The sequence below is a fragment of the Solea solea genome, chromosome 21, assembly GCF_958295425.1.
Source record: "Solea solea chromosome 21, fSolSol10.1, whole genome shotgun sequence".
Lineage (NCBI taxonomy): Eukaryota > Metazoa > Chordata > Actinopteri > Pleuronectiformes > Soleidae > Solea > Solea solea.
Window position 1 is genome coordinate 19,969,951 of NC_081154.1, and position 15,000 is coordinate 19,984,950.

Genomic DNA, 15,000 nt, shown 5'->3' on the forward strand with positions numbered 1-15,000 from the left:
CACATCAAGGGAGGCGGAGCACTGCCCAAAAGACCTCTCACGGTGAGTCGAAGCCTGGTGATAAACAGTCCTGCCCAGCACCAGCCACAGGTAAAGATTATTTCTGACTCTGGCTCTATGCTCGTGCCTGTTTTTATAGACTCTGGTGCAGACACTAGTATTATGAACTCTTCCCTCGCCAGGAAACTCGGACTGAGAGTGTTCACGGTCCCACGCCCCCTTGAAGTGAGAGCCGTTGATGGCAGCCCTCTGGGTAAAATTACTCACCTCACCCAGTCCGTGACATTGGTTTTTCCAGACTCGCACACTGAAAAGCTAAGCTTCATGTCTTAGACTCTATGGCTCATCAGGTTATTTTAGGGCTCCCGTGGCTTGTCACCCATAACCCAAATTTTGACTGGGCTAGTGGAAGGGTAACCTGCTGGGGGCCAAAATGTGCCAACACCTGCCTGCCCAAACCCCACAGCTCACTTCCTACTTCCCACTCCACTTATTCTGACCTCACCAACGTACCACCTTGCTATCACAACCTGGCTGAGGTTTTCTGCAAGGCGAAAGCCACCTCCCTGCCACCTCATCGCCCTTACGATTGTGCCATAGACCTGCTACCAGGCAGCACCCCCCCTAGGGGCAAATTATATTCCCTTTCAGCCCCAGAGCGCAGAGCCATGGAGGACTACGTTAGGGATTCCCTAGCCACCGGTCTCATCCGTCCCTCTTCTTCCCCTGCTGGAGCTGGATTTTTCTTTGTGGAGAAGAAGGATAAGACCCTCCGGCCCTGCATAGACTACTGGGGTCTCAATGCTATCACCATCAAGAACAGGTACCCCCTCCCCCTCATCTCCACAGCCTTTGAACTGTTGGAGGGGGCAAAGATCTTCACTAAACTAGACCTACGTAATGCCTACCATCTTGTCAGGATCAAAGAGGGGGACGAGTGGAAGACCGCTTTTAACACTCCCACCGGACATTATGAGTATCTGGTTATGCCTTTTGGTTTAACAAATGCACCAGCAGTTTTTCAGAACTTGGTTAATGATGTCCTTCGTGATATGCTTAATGTTTTTGTCTTTGTGTACCTAGATGACATCCTGATCTTTTCCCCCGATGAGGAGACTCACACCCGCCATGTCCGCACTGTGCTTCAGCGGTTACTCCAAAACCAGCTGTTCGTGAAAGCAGAGAAGTGTGAGTTCCACAAGCCCTCGGTCTCGTTCCTTGGGTTTGTGCTTGCCGAGGGGGAGGTCAGGATGGACCCTGAGAAGGTTTTCGGCAGTGGCGGATTGGGCCACTCCCACTTCACGTAAAGAGGTTCAGAGGTTTCTGGGGTTTGCAAATTTTTATAGAAAATTTATTCGTAACTACAGCACCATTGCCTCACCCCTGCACGAACTTTCCTCTCCACACAGACCATTTGTCTGGAGCCATGAGTGCGAAACTGCATTTACGAGCCTTAAGAGTAGCTTCACCTCCGCCCCTGTCCTCATCCTCCCGGACCCCAGCCAGCAGTTCGTGGACGAGGTAGACGCCTCAGACGTTGGTGTTGGAGCGATCCTCTCCCAATTTTGCTCCAAAGATGGTAAACTACACCCTTGTGCCTTCTTGTCCAAGAAACTCACTTCTGCCAAACAAAACTATGATATTGGTGACCGCGAGCTGCTGGCAGTTAAGGTGGCCCTGGAGGAGTGGAAACACTGGCTGGAGGGAGCCTCCCAGCCATTTCAGGTCTGGACCGATTATAAGAATCTGGAGTACCTCAAATCAGCCAAGAGGCTAAATGCAAGACAAGCTAGATGGGCAATTTTCTTCAGCCGCTTTAACTTTACCCTCTCATACCGACCAGGTTCCAAAAATCTCAAGCCTGACTCCCTGTCCCGTATATTCACCTGTGACCAAATTAATCCTGAACCCAAGACAATCCTTCCCACGACATGCTTCATATCAGTTCTTTCATGGGAGATAGAGGGTAAGGTTAAGGCGGCACCCGGGTATAAAAAAAACTTTGTTTGTAATACAGCAACGTTTTTGGTGGCCTAAGATGGTCTCTGATGTCACTGATTATGTCAATGCCTGCTCTGTTTGTGCTACTAACAAAGCTTCTCATCAGAGACCGTCAGGAGAACTCAGGCCCCTGCCAATCCCTCAACGCCCCTGGTCCCATATTTCCCTGGACTTCGTCACAGGACTACCACCTTCCTATGGTAACACTGTGGTTTTGACGGTGGTGGACAGATTCTCGAAAATGGTTAATTTTATTCCCCTGCAGAAGCTCCCCTCCGCCAAAGAAACGGTGGAGGTCATGTTAAATAACATTTTTAGGATACATGGTTTCCCTTTGGACATTGTTTCAGACTGTAGAACTTTCTAGCAGGCAAAGCTATTTGTCTTTCATTCTATTTGTCTGTTCATTGTTGTAACTGGCATCAAAGCACCGTTGCCTTTAAAGTGCCTTTAAGGTGCATCGTCAAAGCCATGTTTTGTTATATATTGCCTTCGTATGCGCCTTTGTAAAGCTATCTATCATTAGAACCTGTACGACTTGTCGGTTTTACAACCTAACTGACTGTCTAACTGACCGTCTAACTGACTTCAAACTAACTTCAACTTAACTTAACTGTTGCTTAACTGTGTATGTGGAATAAACCTTCAGAAAGACAGTCGAGTTGTGCCCGCCGTACTTGTTCTGGTTACCCTTTCCAGAAGGGAGCATTGGGCTGGAAAGACCAGCCAGCAGAAATCTGGACAGTTGTAAAACCGTTGTCGGCGCCGTATCTGTGGAATACGGACTGCCGAGCGGAGGACGGCAATCGCGAAGTACCAGGACCGGAGTGCTGGTGAAGCAGCCGTGAATCACTAAACGGAGGAGCCGGAGCCAAGAGCTAACGGAGCCGTTGAAGGATTAAAGGAAGTACCACAGCCGTGAAAGACAAAGCTCTTCTGGGCGAAGAGCCTCACAGAGGAGAAGCTGGAACAGAAGAGCCAACGCAGCCGTGAATAAGGTTGTGCTCTTGGAATTCAGAGCTCTTCTGGGCGAAGAACTGAATCCTTTGAACGAGTCATTGGCAACGAAACCAGAGAGTCAACTCCAATCAATTCCAATTCCGGAGTGAGTCAGGAGTTCAAAGTGAAAAGGAAAAAATGGCAGACGACAAGCCAGATCTGGAAAGTCTGCAGCGGAGACGGTCAAATACGCAGCGGAACATAACAACACGTATTAACCGCCTTAATGTCAATGCTGGTCGTCTAGGTGCAGATGAATTGTCGGAAGAGTTGGCAGGATTAAAGAGCGATTATGGTGCTTTCGTCGATGCCTGCAATGAATACATTGAAGAACTAGGGCAGATAGACCCAACGGACGATAACTGTGAACTGAGCAGTGCCCTGGCGACGAGAGACGCCATTGTGAGAAGGTACCGTGAGTCTATGGAAATGCTGTGGTTCAAGGATGCTGAGCCGGAAATAGAGGCCCTCGTGTCACAGTTCAATTCGGCCTTCGATCAGATTGAGGCGCTCCGGAAGGAAAATATACTGCCGTGGAGTCAGAAAGAGGCCACAGGAAGACAACTGGATAGAAAGCTTAATAGACTGAGACAGTCTGTATATGCTTGGAGAGGCTATATTCCATACGGAAAAGAGAAATGGACACTCCTTTTGGCATTGGAAGATGAAAAGGAGGTACTGATGGATAAGTGGACACGCCGCGGTGATATGAACGCAACAACCTCGCCAGCATACGAACGCAATGAAGAAGACAGCAGTGAGGAGAGAAGCGAAGGAAGCGAATACACTAGTACCACCCCACTTGTTCCTATACATACCAACTCTGCAATCAGACAAGGTGCCATGGAGACTGGATGTAGCACCAGCCCCCCTCATCAGCCCCCTCAATGGCCACAACAACCTAATGACGGACCTACTGTCAGTTTCGCTCAGCCTCCAACCTTCACTAGTACGCCACGACCACTAAGGCTGCGTACTGCTCCCGCTAACACCAGCATGGCAGAAGGGAGCACAGTAAATGTTAGCACTGGTATGAACAGTTCCCTTCCCCAAATAAAATTCACACCAATAACCTTACCCAGATTCTCCGGAGAGAGTAGAGATTATTGGCGCTGGAAGGCTGAACGGGCGAAGCTCCAGGCTCATGCGGACCCCTCAGGATCACAAGAGATTAGGAGGCTTCACCTGTTGGAAAGCATAAGTGAGCCCGTAAAGAAGGACCTCCGATTGTATCGTTGCAAAGATGTAAGCGACGTCTTCAAAGAACTGGAGAGCTGCTACGGTGATATAAGTGCCACAGTAGAAGACATTTTATTGGAATTACATTCCAAACCAATCGTGAAAGATCCTCACCCTAGGGAGACACTAGAGATGGTCTCAGATTTGGAGAATGCAGTATCAGATCTAACAGACCTAGGGTGGGAAGAAGCTATGAATAATCCCTTAGTGATGGGGCAATTGGAGGGTAGACTCCCTAAAAGTATGCAAACTCAGTGGCTCAAAGAAGAGTGCATCGCCCAGCGAAATGCTCTCCCTGGGACTCGTGTCAAGAGGCTTCTACTGTTCTTGCAAAACGAAAAGACGATACTTAGAAGACTGGCACGCTTGTCCAGTGAACCCGGCAAGCCACGCCCCACTCGTGCTTCTGAAAGGCCCAATTACCGTGAGAAGTCAGCTGATTGCAAGAGAGAGAGGACGGCGTTCACTAGAGCAACTGCAGCTAAAGTCATAACCTGTACCGGAGATGACAAGCAGAAACTTTGCGCCTTATGCAGTGAGGGAGAGCATGAACTGTTCCGCTGTGCAACGTTTAGGAAAGCCTCCCTGTCAGAAAGAAAGGTCCTCGTAGAAAAAACAAAATCATGCAAAAAATGCCTAGATAACCACAAAGCAGACGGTCCCTGCACTGCAAGGTTCCTCTGTAAAGATGTGAGGTGTAAGGACGGCCCGGCGTACCACCACTACCTTCTCTGCCCAAAGGCCACTGCAAAGTCGGAGAGACCTCGCAGTTCTACAGCGGAACGAGAGGCGGAGCTCGCCCAAATAGGATTATCACCTGACCAGTTAGAAAGGGTGCGCAAAGCCTACACAAATAAGGTGACAATGACAGTGTGTTCCGACAGGACCCTACTGAAGAAGCATAAAGTCAAGCCAAAACGCCCTGTCCTCATGATGCTTATGTTCGTCACGACCAAAAGGGGAGACAGTATTGGAGCTATGCTCGACCTTGCCTCAGACACGAATTACATAACACACCAAACTGCAGAGAAACTCGGACTAACTGGCGAACCTGTCCTAATTGCCTTGCATGGAGTAAAGACATTCAAAGAAATAATACAAACAAAAAGGTATCTAGTAACAATAAAGGTCTGGACCCCGCAAAAGACTTTGAGGCTTCGCCAATTGACCTGCTATGGGTTAGACACCATTGCAAGAGTGGGTCACGTAGTAACTTCAAAGCGCTTAGAGAAGTTCTTCTCGGGAATTAAACCAGGGGAGCTGACTCGCCCAGAAAGCATCGATCTACTAATCGGCGCTGGAGAATGCTCCCTAGCCCCGAATAAATTGCAAGAGATCGGTAATTTGGTGTTGTGGGACGGTCCTCTGGGCAAAACTGTGTGCGGTAGGCATCCTCGCCTTTTTGAAAAAGTAAAGGCGACCGAACAGTACTTAAGGACGGCTATGTGCAACAAAAGAGATCCTCGAATGGCTAAGATGGGATAGCATTGGCGCTGCCTGCAACCCTGCCTGTGGCGGGTGCCGTTGTGGAAAGTGCCCACCGGGAGGGAAGGAGATGACCCTCGCCGACGAAAGGGAGCTTGAAGTGATAAAGGCAGGCTTAACCTTTAAAGAGAGTGACACTCACTGTAACCAGCCGCACTGGGACGCAAAGTACCCCTGGAAAGAGAACCCGGCATCCCTTCCCAACAACAGGAAGGCCGTAGAAGCGACGTTCCTGAGGACGGAGAAGCAATTAACAAGGGATCCCCTTTGGAAAGAAGCCTACACGAGGCAGATTCACGAGATGGTGAAAAGAGGAGCTGCAGTCAAGCTTACCAAGGACGTGATGGACAGCTGGAAAGGCGCCGTGTGGTGGGTGAGTCACCTAATTGCACCAAACCCCCATTCTGTAACCACGCCTGTGCGCCTTGTCTGGAATGGTAGCCAAGAATTCAGAGGAGTGAGCCTAAATAGTATTTTGCTCAAAGGTCCGGACGTACTCAATCCCATCAGAGCAGTTCTCCTCCGATTTAGGGAAGGTAGACATGCCGCCATTGGCGACATCGCCAAGATGTACAACTCGGTGTGGTTGGAGGAACAAGAAGTCCATGTACACCGATTCCTGTGGAGAGACTCTCCTTCTGATGAAATTGAGGATTATGCCGTTGTAAGAGTGAACATGGGAGACAAACCCGCTGGGTGCATCGCACAAGTGGCCATGCGGGAGACTGCAAAGCTACCCCAATTCACCGACATGGTGGAGGAGAGGAGGGTCATCGAAGAGGACGCTTACGTCGATGATCTTCTCGTGTCACACAACGATTCACAACACTTAGACAAGATTCTAGAGAGAGTGGAGAAGATCCTGGGAGCAGGAGGCTTTTACCTCAAGCCTTGGGTCCGGTCTGGTCAAAGTGGGAGGAAGGACGAGGCAAAGCCCGACCAAATGACGCTGGTGTTGCCCAACCAGTTGAGGGAGGAGGACAACAAAGCGTTAGGGGTGGGTTACCTTGTGCAAGAAGACAAACTCTTTGTGATGGCCTCCATTAATTTCTCCAAAAGAAAGAAGAAGATGAGAACCGGAATTGACCTTACCGAAGGGGAAGTGGAGGAGAAAACACCAAATCCATTAACTCGTCGCGTCCTCCTGAGTCAAATTGCTGGATTGTATGACCCCATCGGTCTGATAACACCTGTGAAACAGAAATGTGTCATTCTAGTGAGGAAGGCTTTCCAGGAAGCTGGCAAGCTCTCTAAGGACACTTGGGATGAGTCCCTCTCTAACGAACTCAGAGGAAAAGCAATCGAGCTGTTCAAGGAGTACACCCGCTTAGGGAGCATCAAGTTCCACAGAAGCCTCACACCCTCCGGCTGGAGGGGCGAGCCCTGGGGAATCACATTCTCTGACGGAAGCTGTGAATCTTACGGCGCTGTACTGTATCTGCGATGGGAAACGTCAGATGGTGTAGTTACCCGGTTAGTGGACTCAAAAGCCAAGTTAACCCCCTTGAACCAGAAAGGTGACGCTGTCAAAGCCGAAACTTGTGGGGCTGTCTTCGCCGCACGCCTGAAGGAATACATGCTGAAGCATGGACGATTGGCTGTAGAAAAGTGGTACCACTTCATAGACAGTCAGACTGTGCTGGGAGCCATCCAGCGAGACAGTTACGGATTTCAAACATTCTTTGCAAACAGGGTCGGGGAGATCCAGAAGGCTGGGCCCGTAACTGATTGGTGGTGGATCCCAGGTGAAGTCAACGTCGCTGACCTCGTCACAAGAGGGTGTTCACCCGAGCAACTAGATGAAAACTCCACGTGGCAGAACGGTCCTAAGTTCCTGTCTAGTCCAGTTAAGGATTGGCCTATGAAATCTGCAGCAACAGTGGCAGCTGAAGCTAGAGAAACAGTGAACAGACTCCAAAGAAAAGCTTTTACAGCGGTCCTCACCAGAACTCAAGCCAAGGGGTCATTGAAACCTGCTAACAAAGCCACAGACGTTCTAGAACCCGCAGAACTTGAGGCCAAATCTGTTGACACGAAGGCGAATGAGACACTGTGGGGAGCTGCGCTCATAGATCAAGTGGGTCCGGAAAAGTACAGCTCTCTAGCTGAGCTCTGTGGAGTAGTCGGCTATACCAGAAGGGCGGTGAAGACATGGTTGGCTTGTATAGGGAGAGCCCCTATCCCAGCAAAGTGGGGGGTGGTACTGTCAGTAAAGGAACTTGAGGCTGCGTTCCACGACCTGTGCCTGGCCGCCCAAAAAGGGGTTGCATTCCCTGTAACGACACTAGACAGACTCGTCGTCAACAAGGACGAAGCTTCGGGGCTCCTGCGGTGCTACGGCAGAGTCCAAGCCATCACCCGGGGAAACCCCGGAGTACCCCTGGTCCCATATAATGCCTGGATCAGCACCCTCCTCACACGGGAAGCCCACGGAGCCAACCATGAAGGCATCGCTGGCACACTCCTCAGAGTGAGGTCCAAAGCATGGGTAGTACAGGGGCCAAGAATCGCAAGAAGCATCATCGACTCCTGCGTGCACTGTCGAAAGACCAAGGCAAGGTTATGCAGGCAACAGATGAGTGAGCTTCCTAGTGAACGATCTGAACCAGCCGCACCGTTTGAGCTAACAGCACTGGATCTCTTTGGCCCCTACGTTGTCAGAGACACTGTAAAGAGAAGAAAAAAGATGAAAGTCTGGGGAGTAGTATTCAGTTGTATGGCTTCCAGGGCACTGCATGCTGACATCGTGGAAGACCTGTCAACGGATGGCTTCCTAAAGGCGTACCAGCGCTTCACAGCTCTCAGGGGCCACCCAAGGAAACTTTGGTCGGATCAAGGGACCAACTTCGTGGGCGCCAAGCCAGCTTTAAAGGAGCTCTACGAATTCCTGAACAACATCGACAAGGATCAAGTCCAGAAGAAAGCAACCGCCGCTGGGACCGACTGGTCATGGGTATTTCACCCAGCAGACTCTCCCCATCGAAACGGAGCAGCTGAAGCAGCAGTCCATACGCTCAAGAGAGCGTTGAGCAACATCGGGGTGGAAAGTCACCTGACAGCACTGGAGTTCCAGACTCTCCTCTACCTGGCAGCTAATCTGTCAAACGAAAGACCAATCGGCGCAAGAGTCCAGGTACAAGACGAGACTGTAGGAGTCATCACTCCCAACTCACTTCTGCTTGGCCGTGCTGGGCCTAGCGGGGACTCTCGGGGGTTCGAATACCTGACTTACCCCGTGGCGCGCCTGAGAGCGGTCCAGATCGAGGTCGACAAGTTCTGGAGGCGGTGGAGCCAGCTGGCGGGCCCGGGCCTCTTCGTTCGACAGAAGTGGCACGCACCCGCAAGGAACGTCACAGTGGGGGACTTAGTGTGGTTGGCAGACCAGAATGCACTGAGAGGCCAGTTTAGGCTCGGTCGAGTTGTGGAGGCCCATCCTGATGCAAAAGGCATAGTACGAGATGTGAAGGTGAGGACGTGCCAAAGTTGTCCGGTTTCCAGTGGACAAGGTGGGAAAGGCAAAGAGAAGGAGAGCCGTCCCTCCACCATCCTTCACAGAGATGTCAGAAGGCTGGTGGTTCTGTTGCCAGTGGAGGAACAGAAATAGATTCCCCACCACATGATGGTGTGTTTCGGAAAAAGGGATCAAGACCCCCCCTCCACCATCCTCCACGAGAGGTGGTGGTGTGTTTCGGAAAGAAAAAGGATCAAGCACCCCCCTCCACCATCCTCCACGAGAGGTGGTGGTGTGTTTCGGAAAGAAGAAGGATCAAGACCCCCCCTCCACCATCCTCCACGAGAGGTGGTGGTGTGTTTCGGAAAGAAGAAGGATCAAGACCCCCCCTCCACCATCCTCCACGAGAGGCTGGTGGTGTGTTTCGGTAAAGGGCGCCACTGTGTCGTCAAGGACAATGTGAAACCTTTATTTGTCATTTATATCTGTTATTCATATCGCGTGTAATACGTTCATACCCAGCAATGTAGCTTTAAGTACCCATTTGAAAGGTAAAAATTGTGTGTGTAATACGTTCATACCCCGCGATGTAGCTTTAAGTACCCATTTGAAAGGTAAAATTGTGTGTAACGAGTTCGTACCCAGCGATGTAGCCATTTCGAAAGGCAAAATTTGTGGTTGTTGTGGCCTACTTGGATTTAGGAATCAGTAGGCCAAGTGGGAGGTGTAGAACTTTCTAGCAGGCAAAGCTATTTGTCTTTCATTCTATTTGTCTGTTCATTGTTGTAACTGGCATCAAAGCACCGTTGCCTTTAAAGTGCCTTTAAGGTGCATCGTCAAAGCCATGTTTTGTTATATATTGCCTTCGTATGCGCCTTTGTAAAGCTATCTATCATTAGAACCTGTACGACTTGTCGGTTTTACAACCTAACTGACTGTCTAACTGACCGTCTAACTGACTTCAAACTAACTTCAACTTAACTTAACTGTTGCTTAACTGTGTATGTGGAATAAACCTTCAGAAAGACAGTCGAGTTGTGCCCGCCGTACTTGTTCTGGTTACCCCAGACAGAGGACCACAATTTATCTCACATTTCTGGAAGGAGTTCTGCAGTCTTCTTGGGGCCACAGCCAGCCTCTCATCGGGCTTCCACCCACAGACCAACGGCCAATCGGAGCGCCTGAACCAGGAGTTGGAGACAGGCCTCTGCATCACCGCCTCCCAGGACCCCGAAACCTGGTCCCAAAAACTGGTTTGGGTTGAAATGGCACACAACTCCCTCCCCTGTTCATCCACTGGTCTGTCCCCATTCCACATTGTTCACGGCCACCAACCATCTCTCTTCCCCTCCACAGACTCTGAGTCCTCTGTGCCCTCCGCATTGGCCTTGGTGAGACGCTGCAAGAGAACCTGGGAGCGGGCCCGCCAGAACCTACTTCGGCAGTCCAAATCCTACAAGGCTGCCGCGGATCGCAAGAGGACCCCTGCCCCACGCTATCACAGCGGCCAGAGAGTGTGGTTATCAACCAAGAACCTGCCTCTTCGGGTGGAGTCCAAGAAGCTCGCTCCCAGGTTTGTCGGTCCATTTCCTATCGCCAAGGTGGTCAACCCTGTCTCTGTCCAGCTGAAACGACTAGTCCTCTCGTCCCTCCGGCCAAGCCCCCTCCTCCCACCCGATTCATCGACAACGACCCAGTGTTCACCGTTAAGAAGCTCCTGTCTTCTCGCCGTCGGGGCAGGGGGCTCCAGTACCTCGTGGACTGGGAGGGCTATGGGCCTGAGGAGCGCTCCTGGGTTCCTTCCAGGTTCATCTTGGACCCTTCCCTCATCCGGGACTTTCATGCCGCCCACCCTGACACGTCTGGGCCTTCAGGAGCCGGCCCTTGAGGGGGGGGTACTGTCATGATCTGTCACCTCCGTTAAGTATCTTGTTTTGTTTCTCCCTTCATGTACCATGTCTTGTCTTCCTGTTTTATTTTGGAAATCACTCACCCTTGTCTCTGTTTCAGGTTCCTGTCTACCCCGCCCCCTTCCTTGTTGGCGTGCACCTGATCCCTGATTGTGTCTACCACACCTGCATCCTATCACTCCCTAATCAAGCACTGCTCTTATTCCCCTCTGTGTCTTGTCTCGTCGCCAGTTCGTTGTAGTTCATAGCTCACGTCCCAGCACTCTCTCTCACAGCCATAGTCTTGTCTTCTCGTGTTTTTGAACCTTGCCTGCCTTTTTTGACCTTGCCTTTTTGCCTGACCTCTTTGACCTCCCGTGTACCGAACCTCTGCCTGGTATTAAACTCTGTTACTGACTGATTCGTGTTCTGAGTCCTGCCTTTGAGTCCCTTGTTCTGCTCAGCCATAGTTCATGACACACACACACACACACACTCACACACCTTCTGGATGGTCTCCAGCATGGACCAGCCTCCGTTCCAGGGCTTGGTCGACTTCCTGATGCAGTTGAGACTCGCCATACTGTGCCACTTCCTGTCCTCTAACTTCCTGTAGAAGGCGTTGGCCAACATCAGCACGCTGTCGTACAGGTACAGACTGGACACCTGCAGAGACAGGAGGGGGCGGAGTCTGATATCAGGAACAGTGTTTCATAGTAAATTCACTTCCTTCCTGGATATCAGTGGCGCCATCTTGTGTCAATAACAGCAGCTACTGCAGCTAGCAACGGTGACGTCATCACCTCATCATGTGACCAGTGTGCTCACACACTAACAGTAACTGTGCAGAATGAAGTCACATGATCATATTAAACGTGATGAAAGGTCATGTGTTCACCTCCAGGTTGTGCAGATAACCCTCCTGTGGGTCACACAGCAGAGACGAGATGCGGTGATTGTGTCTCACACAGCGGCTGCTGCTGTCTCTCCACACCGGGAAGATCTGCCGGATCACCGTCATACGCCCCAGTGCACTGTGGGTAAGCTCCAGGATCTCTGTGTCACTGATCTCCTGCAGAGAGGAAGTTTAACTGTGTGTGTCTGTGTGTGTGTGTGTGTGTGTGTGTGTGTGTGTGTGTGTGCGTGTGTGGGATGCAGTTTATTGTTACATGCTGTGGGCGTGTCTTACCTCATTCACAAAAACCCAGTGACTGTCTTTGGACGCCAGGTTTGTTTCCACCGCCTACAGACACAGAGACAGACAGACACAGAGAGAGACAGACACAGAGACAGACAGACACAGAGACAGAGAGAGGCAGGTTAATAATGAGGACATGGACAGTGTCTGCTCTGTTGTGGTGATGATCCTGATCACTGAGGAGACAACTGAATGTCCACAACTCAGAGACAGATTCTGCTTCTGCAGGTCAACCATAAAACCAACTGTGTGTGTGTGTGTGTGTGTGTGTGTGTGTGTGTGTGTGTGTGTGTGCTGTCAGTGAGAAGGTTAACCTGCAGTAAAGGCCACAGTGTTACTCTCCTAACACACTTCACATGACATCTGCTACAGGAGACACCTGTCATCATAACCTTTACACACACACACACGCACACGCGCACACACGCACGCACACACACACAGACACACACACACACTCACTCACACACGCACACACACATAGACACACACACACACACACTCACTCACTCTCCCACACCAAACCCCACAGAGAAAATCAGTGATTTTAGATGCTGGTCCTCTGCTGCCTCATGTGGTCACTTTGTGCCACTGAGTTAAGTCTAAATTAAATATCTGGTGTGGGAGAGTGAGTGTGTGTCTGTGTGTGTCTGTGTGTGTCTGTGTGTGTCTGCGTTTGTCTGTGTGTGTCTGTGTGTCCTCATCCGTGTCTCCAGGACGACAGGATGGTCTCCGACAGCTCAGATTACATGGTCCATACGTTTCAAACACAAAGACAGAAAGTCAAACGAGTGTAAAACGCGTTCAATAACATAAACAAGTGCAGCGACACCTGAGCATCGACCTGACGACGCGCTGATAAGACATCGATCACACACTGGACGTCCACACTGTCGCCATGGAAACTCACGTTTACTACCAGAAACGTACGATTTAACCACGCGAGACACAACTTGACAACGTCTCCATTGTGTGTGTGTGTGTGTGTGTGTGTGTGTGTGCGGGTATTACTGATGTTGTGGGGACCTAAACCTGTTCACGCAGTCTCATTATGGGGACTTGTCTTCCTTGTGGGGACAAAAATCAAGTCCCCATAATGTAAATGACTACATTTTAAATTGAGGATATGTTTTAAGATTAGGGTTAGGATTAGGCCAGTAGTAATTGTGGTAAAGTAAGTCTCCAGGAAATGAATGTAAGTCAATGAAATGTCCCCTCAAGTCATGAATGTCCAACATGTGTGTGTGTGCGTTTACAGCAGGTGACTATAGGCAGACCACAATGTCTATTACAGGACACCTGTTTGTCCTCAGGACATGGTACGTCCTCAGGACATGGTACGTCCTCAGGACACCTGTACATTCTCAGGACACCTGTATGTCCTCAGGATACCTGTACGTCCTCAGGACACCTGTACAGCCTCAGGACACCTCAGGATACCTGTACGTCCTCAGGATACCTGTACGTCCTCAGGACACGGTACGTCCTCAGGACACCTGTACGTCCTCAGGACACTTGTACGTCCTCAGGACACTTGTACGTCCTCAAGACACCCATACATCCTCAGGAGACCTGTTTGTCCTCAGGACAAGCGTACATCCTCAGGAGACCTGTTTGTCCTCAGGACACCCGTACATCCTCAGGGGACCTGTTTGTCCTCAGGACACCCGTACATCCTCAGGAGACCTGTTTGTCCTCAGGACACCCGTACATCCTCAGGAGACCTGTTTGTCCTCAGGACACCCGTACATCCTCAGGAGACCTGTTTGTCCTCAGGACACCCGTACATCCTCAGGAGACCTGTTTGTCCTCAGGACACCCGTACATCCTCAGGAGACCTGTTTGTCCTCAGGACACACCTCTGAGAACGTATTGGCGTGTCCCCCGTGTCAGTTTGATTCAGAGACGTTGTTTTCTGTCTCATGTGTTTATTTTATGGTCAGTGCAGTTTGATCTGGTCTGGACTCACATGTGTCCTCTCTGTCCTTCAGTCCAAGGTGAAGATGATGATGATGATGATGAAGATGATTGAGGTCACAGTCGTTATTTCCACTCAAGCAGAACTTCATTTTCTTTCCTTTCAATCTTCATGGAACAACCGTAAATACTAGGATTGATTGTTTTTTGCTCCACGTCCACACGTCCACATGTCCAAACGTCCACACATGTCTCATGTCTCTCTGCTTCCTGTTACACTGCCCCCTACAGGTTGTACATAGCTGAAATCAAACTGTAACACGGTCTGAATGCTGCAGGGAAAGCATGGACATGGATCCAGGATGTGAAGGACTGGAGTCTCATGATAGAGGACGTGTGTGTGTCTGTGTGTGTCTGTGTGTGTCTGTGTGCGTCTCTGGTTTCTGTTTGTCCACCCACCACAAAACTCTGCTGTCTCAGTGTCAGCGCTGATGTTTGTGCTCAGGGCGACAGAAGCTGAGCAGAGAGTGGGACGACCTGAGACACTGAGACACTGAGACACAGAGACACTGAGACACAGAGACACAGAGACACAGAGACACAGAGACGAGCAGCTGCTCTCTGACATCACTCACTCACTGTTATTTAACAGAATGATTGTCACAGAGCAGCTGATGACCCGTCAGGTCACTGTGACATCACTCTCTATCTGCGTCACCATGGTGACACATCATCACCTCCTCGTCCAACCAGAGCACGAGGTTCAGACAGAGACCATCACGTCTCAGAGGACACACTAACAGACACACACCCTGTGCGTG

General features: G+C 50.4%; 2 protein-coding genes across 5 annotated transcripts in view; one reads left to right on the plus strand and one right to left on the minus strand.

Moving 5' to 3' along the window:
- The window catches only part of LOC131448155 (glutamate receptor ionotropic, delta-1-like), a 179,160-nt gene that overhangs the window by 27,868 nt on the left and 136,292 nt on the right, over nucleotides 1-15,000 (minus strand). For all 4 annotated transcript variants that reach the window (XR_009234158.1, XM_058620313.1, XM_058620310.1 and 1 more), the window contains exons 5-7: nucleotides 12,254-12,307; nucleotides 11,963-12,136; nucleotides 11,569-11,730 (exon numbers count right to left, since the gene is read on the minus strand). Coding sequence is in view for 3 of the 4 variants with exons in the window: in XM_058620313.1 (XP_058476296.1) it covers nucleotides 11,569-11,730; nucleotides 11,963-12,136; nucleotides 12,254-12,307 (390 nt within the window). In the remaining variant the exon portion in view is untranslated. The remainder of the gene's footprint in view (nucleotides 1-11,568; nucleotides 11,731-11,962; nucleotides 12,137-12,253; nucleotides 12,308-15,000) is intronic.
- LOC131448154 (uncharacterized) lies at nucleotides 5,699-10,204 on the plus strand. The gene is made up of 2 exons (XM_058620309.1): nucleotides 5,699-9,399; nucleotides 9,462-10,204. The coding sequence occupies exon 1, from the start codon at nucleotides 5,795-5,797 to the stop codon at nucleotides 9,326-9,328; it is 3,534 nt and encodes a 1,177-aa protein (XP_058476292.1). The 5' UTR covers nucleotides 5,699-5,794; the 3' UTR covers nucleotides 9,329-9,399; nucleotides 9,462-10,204.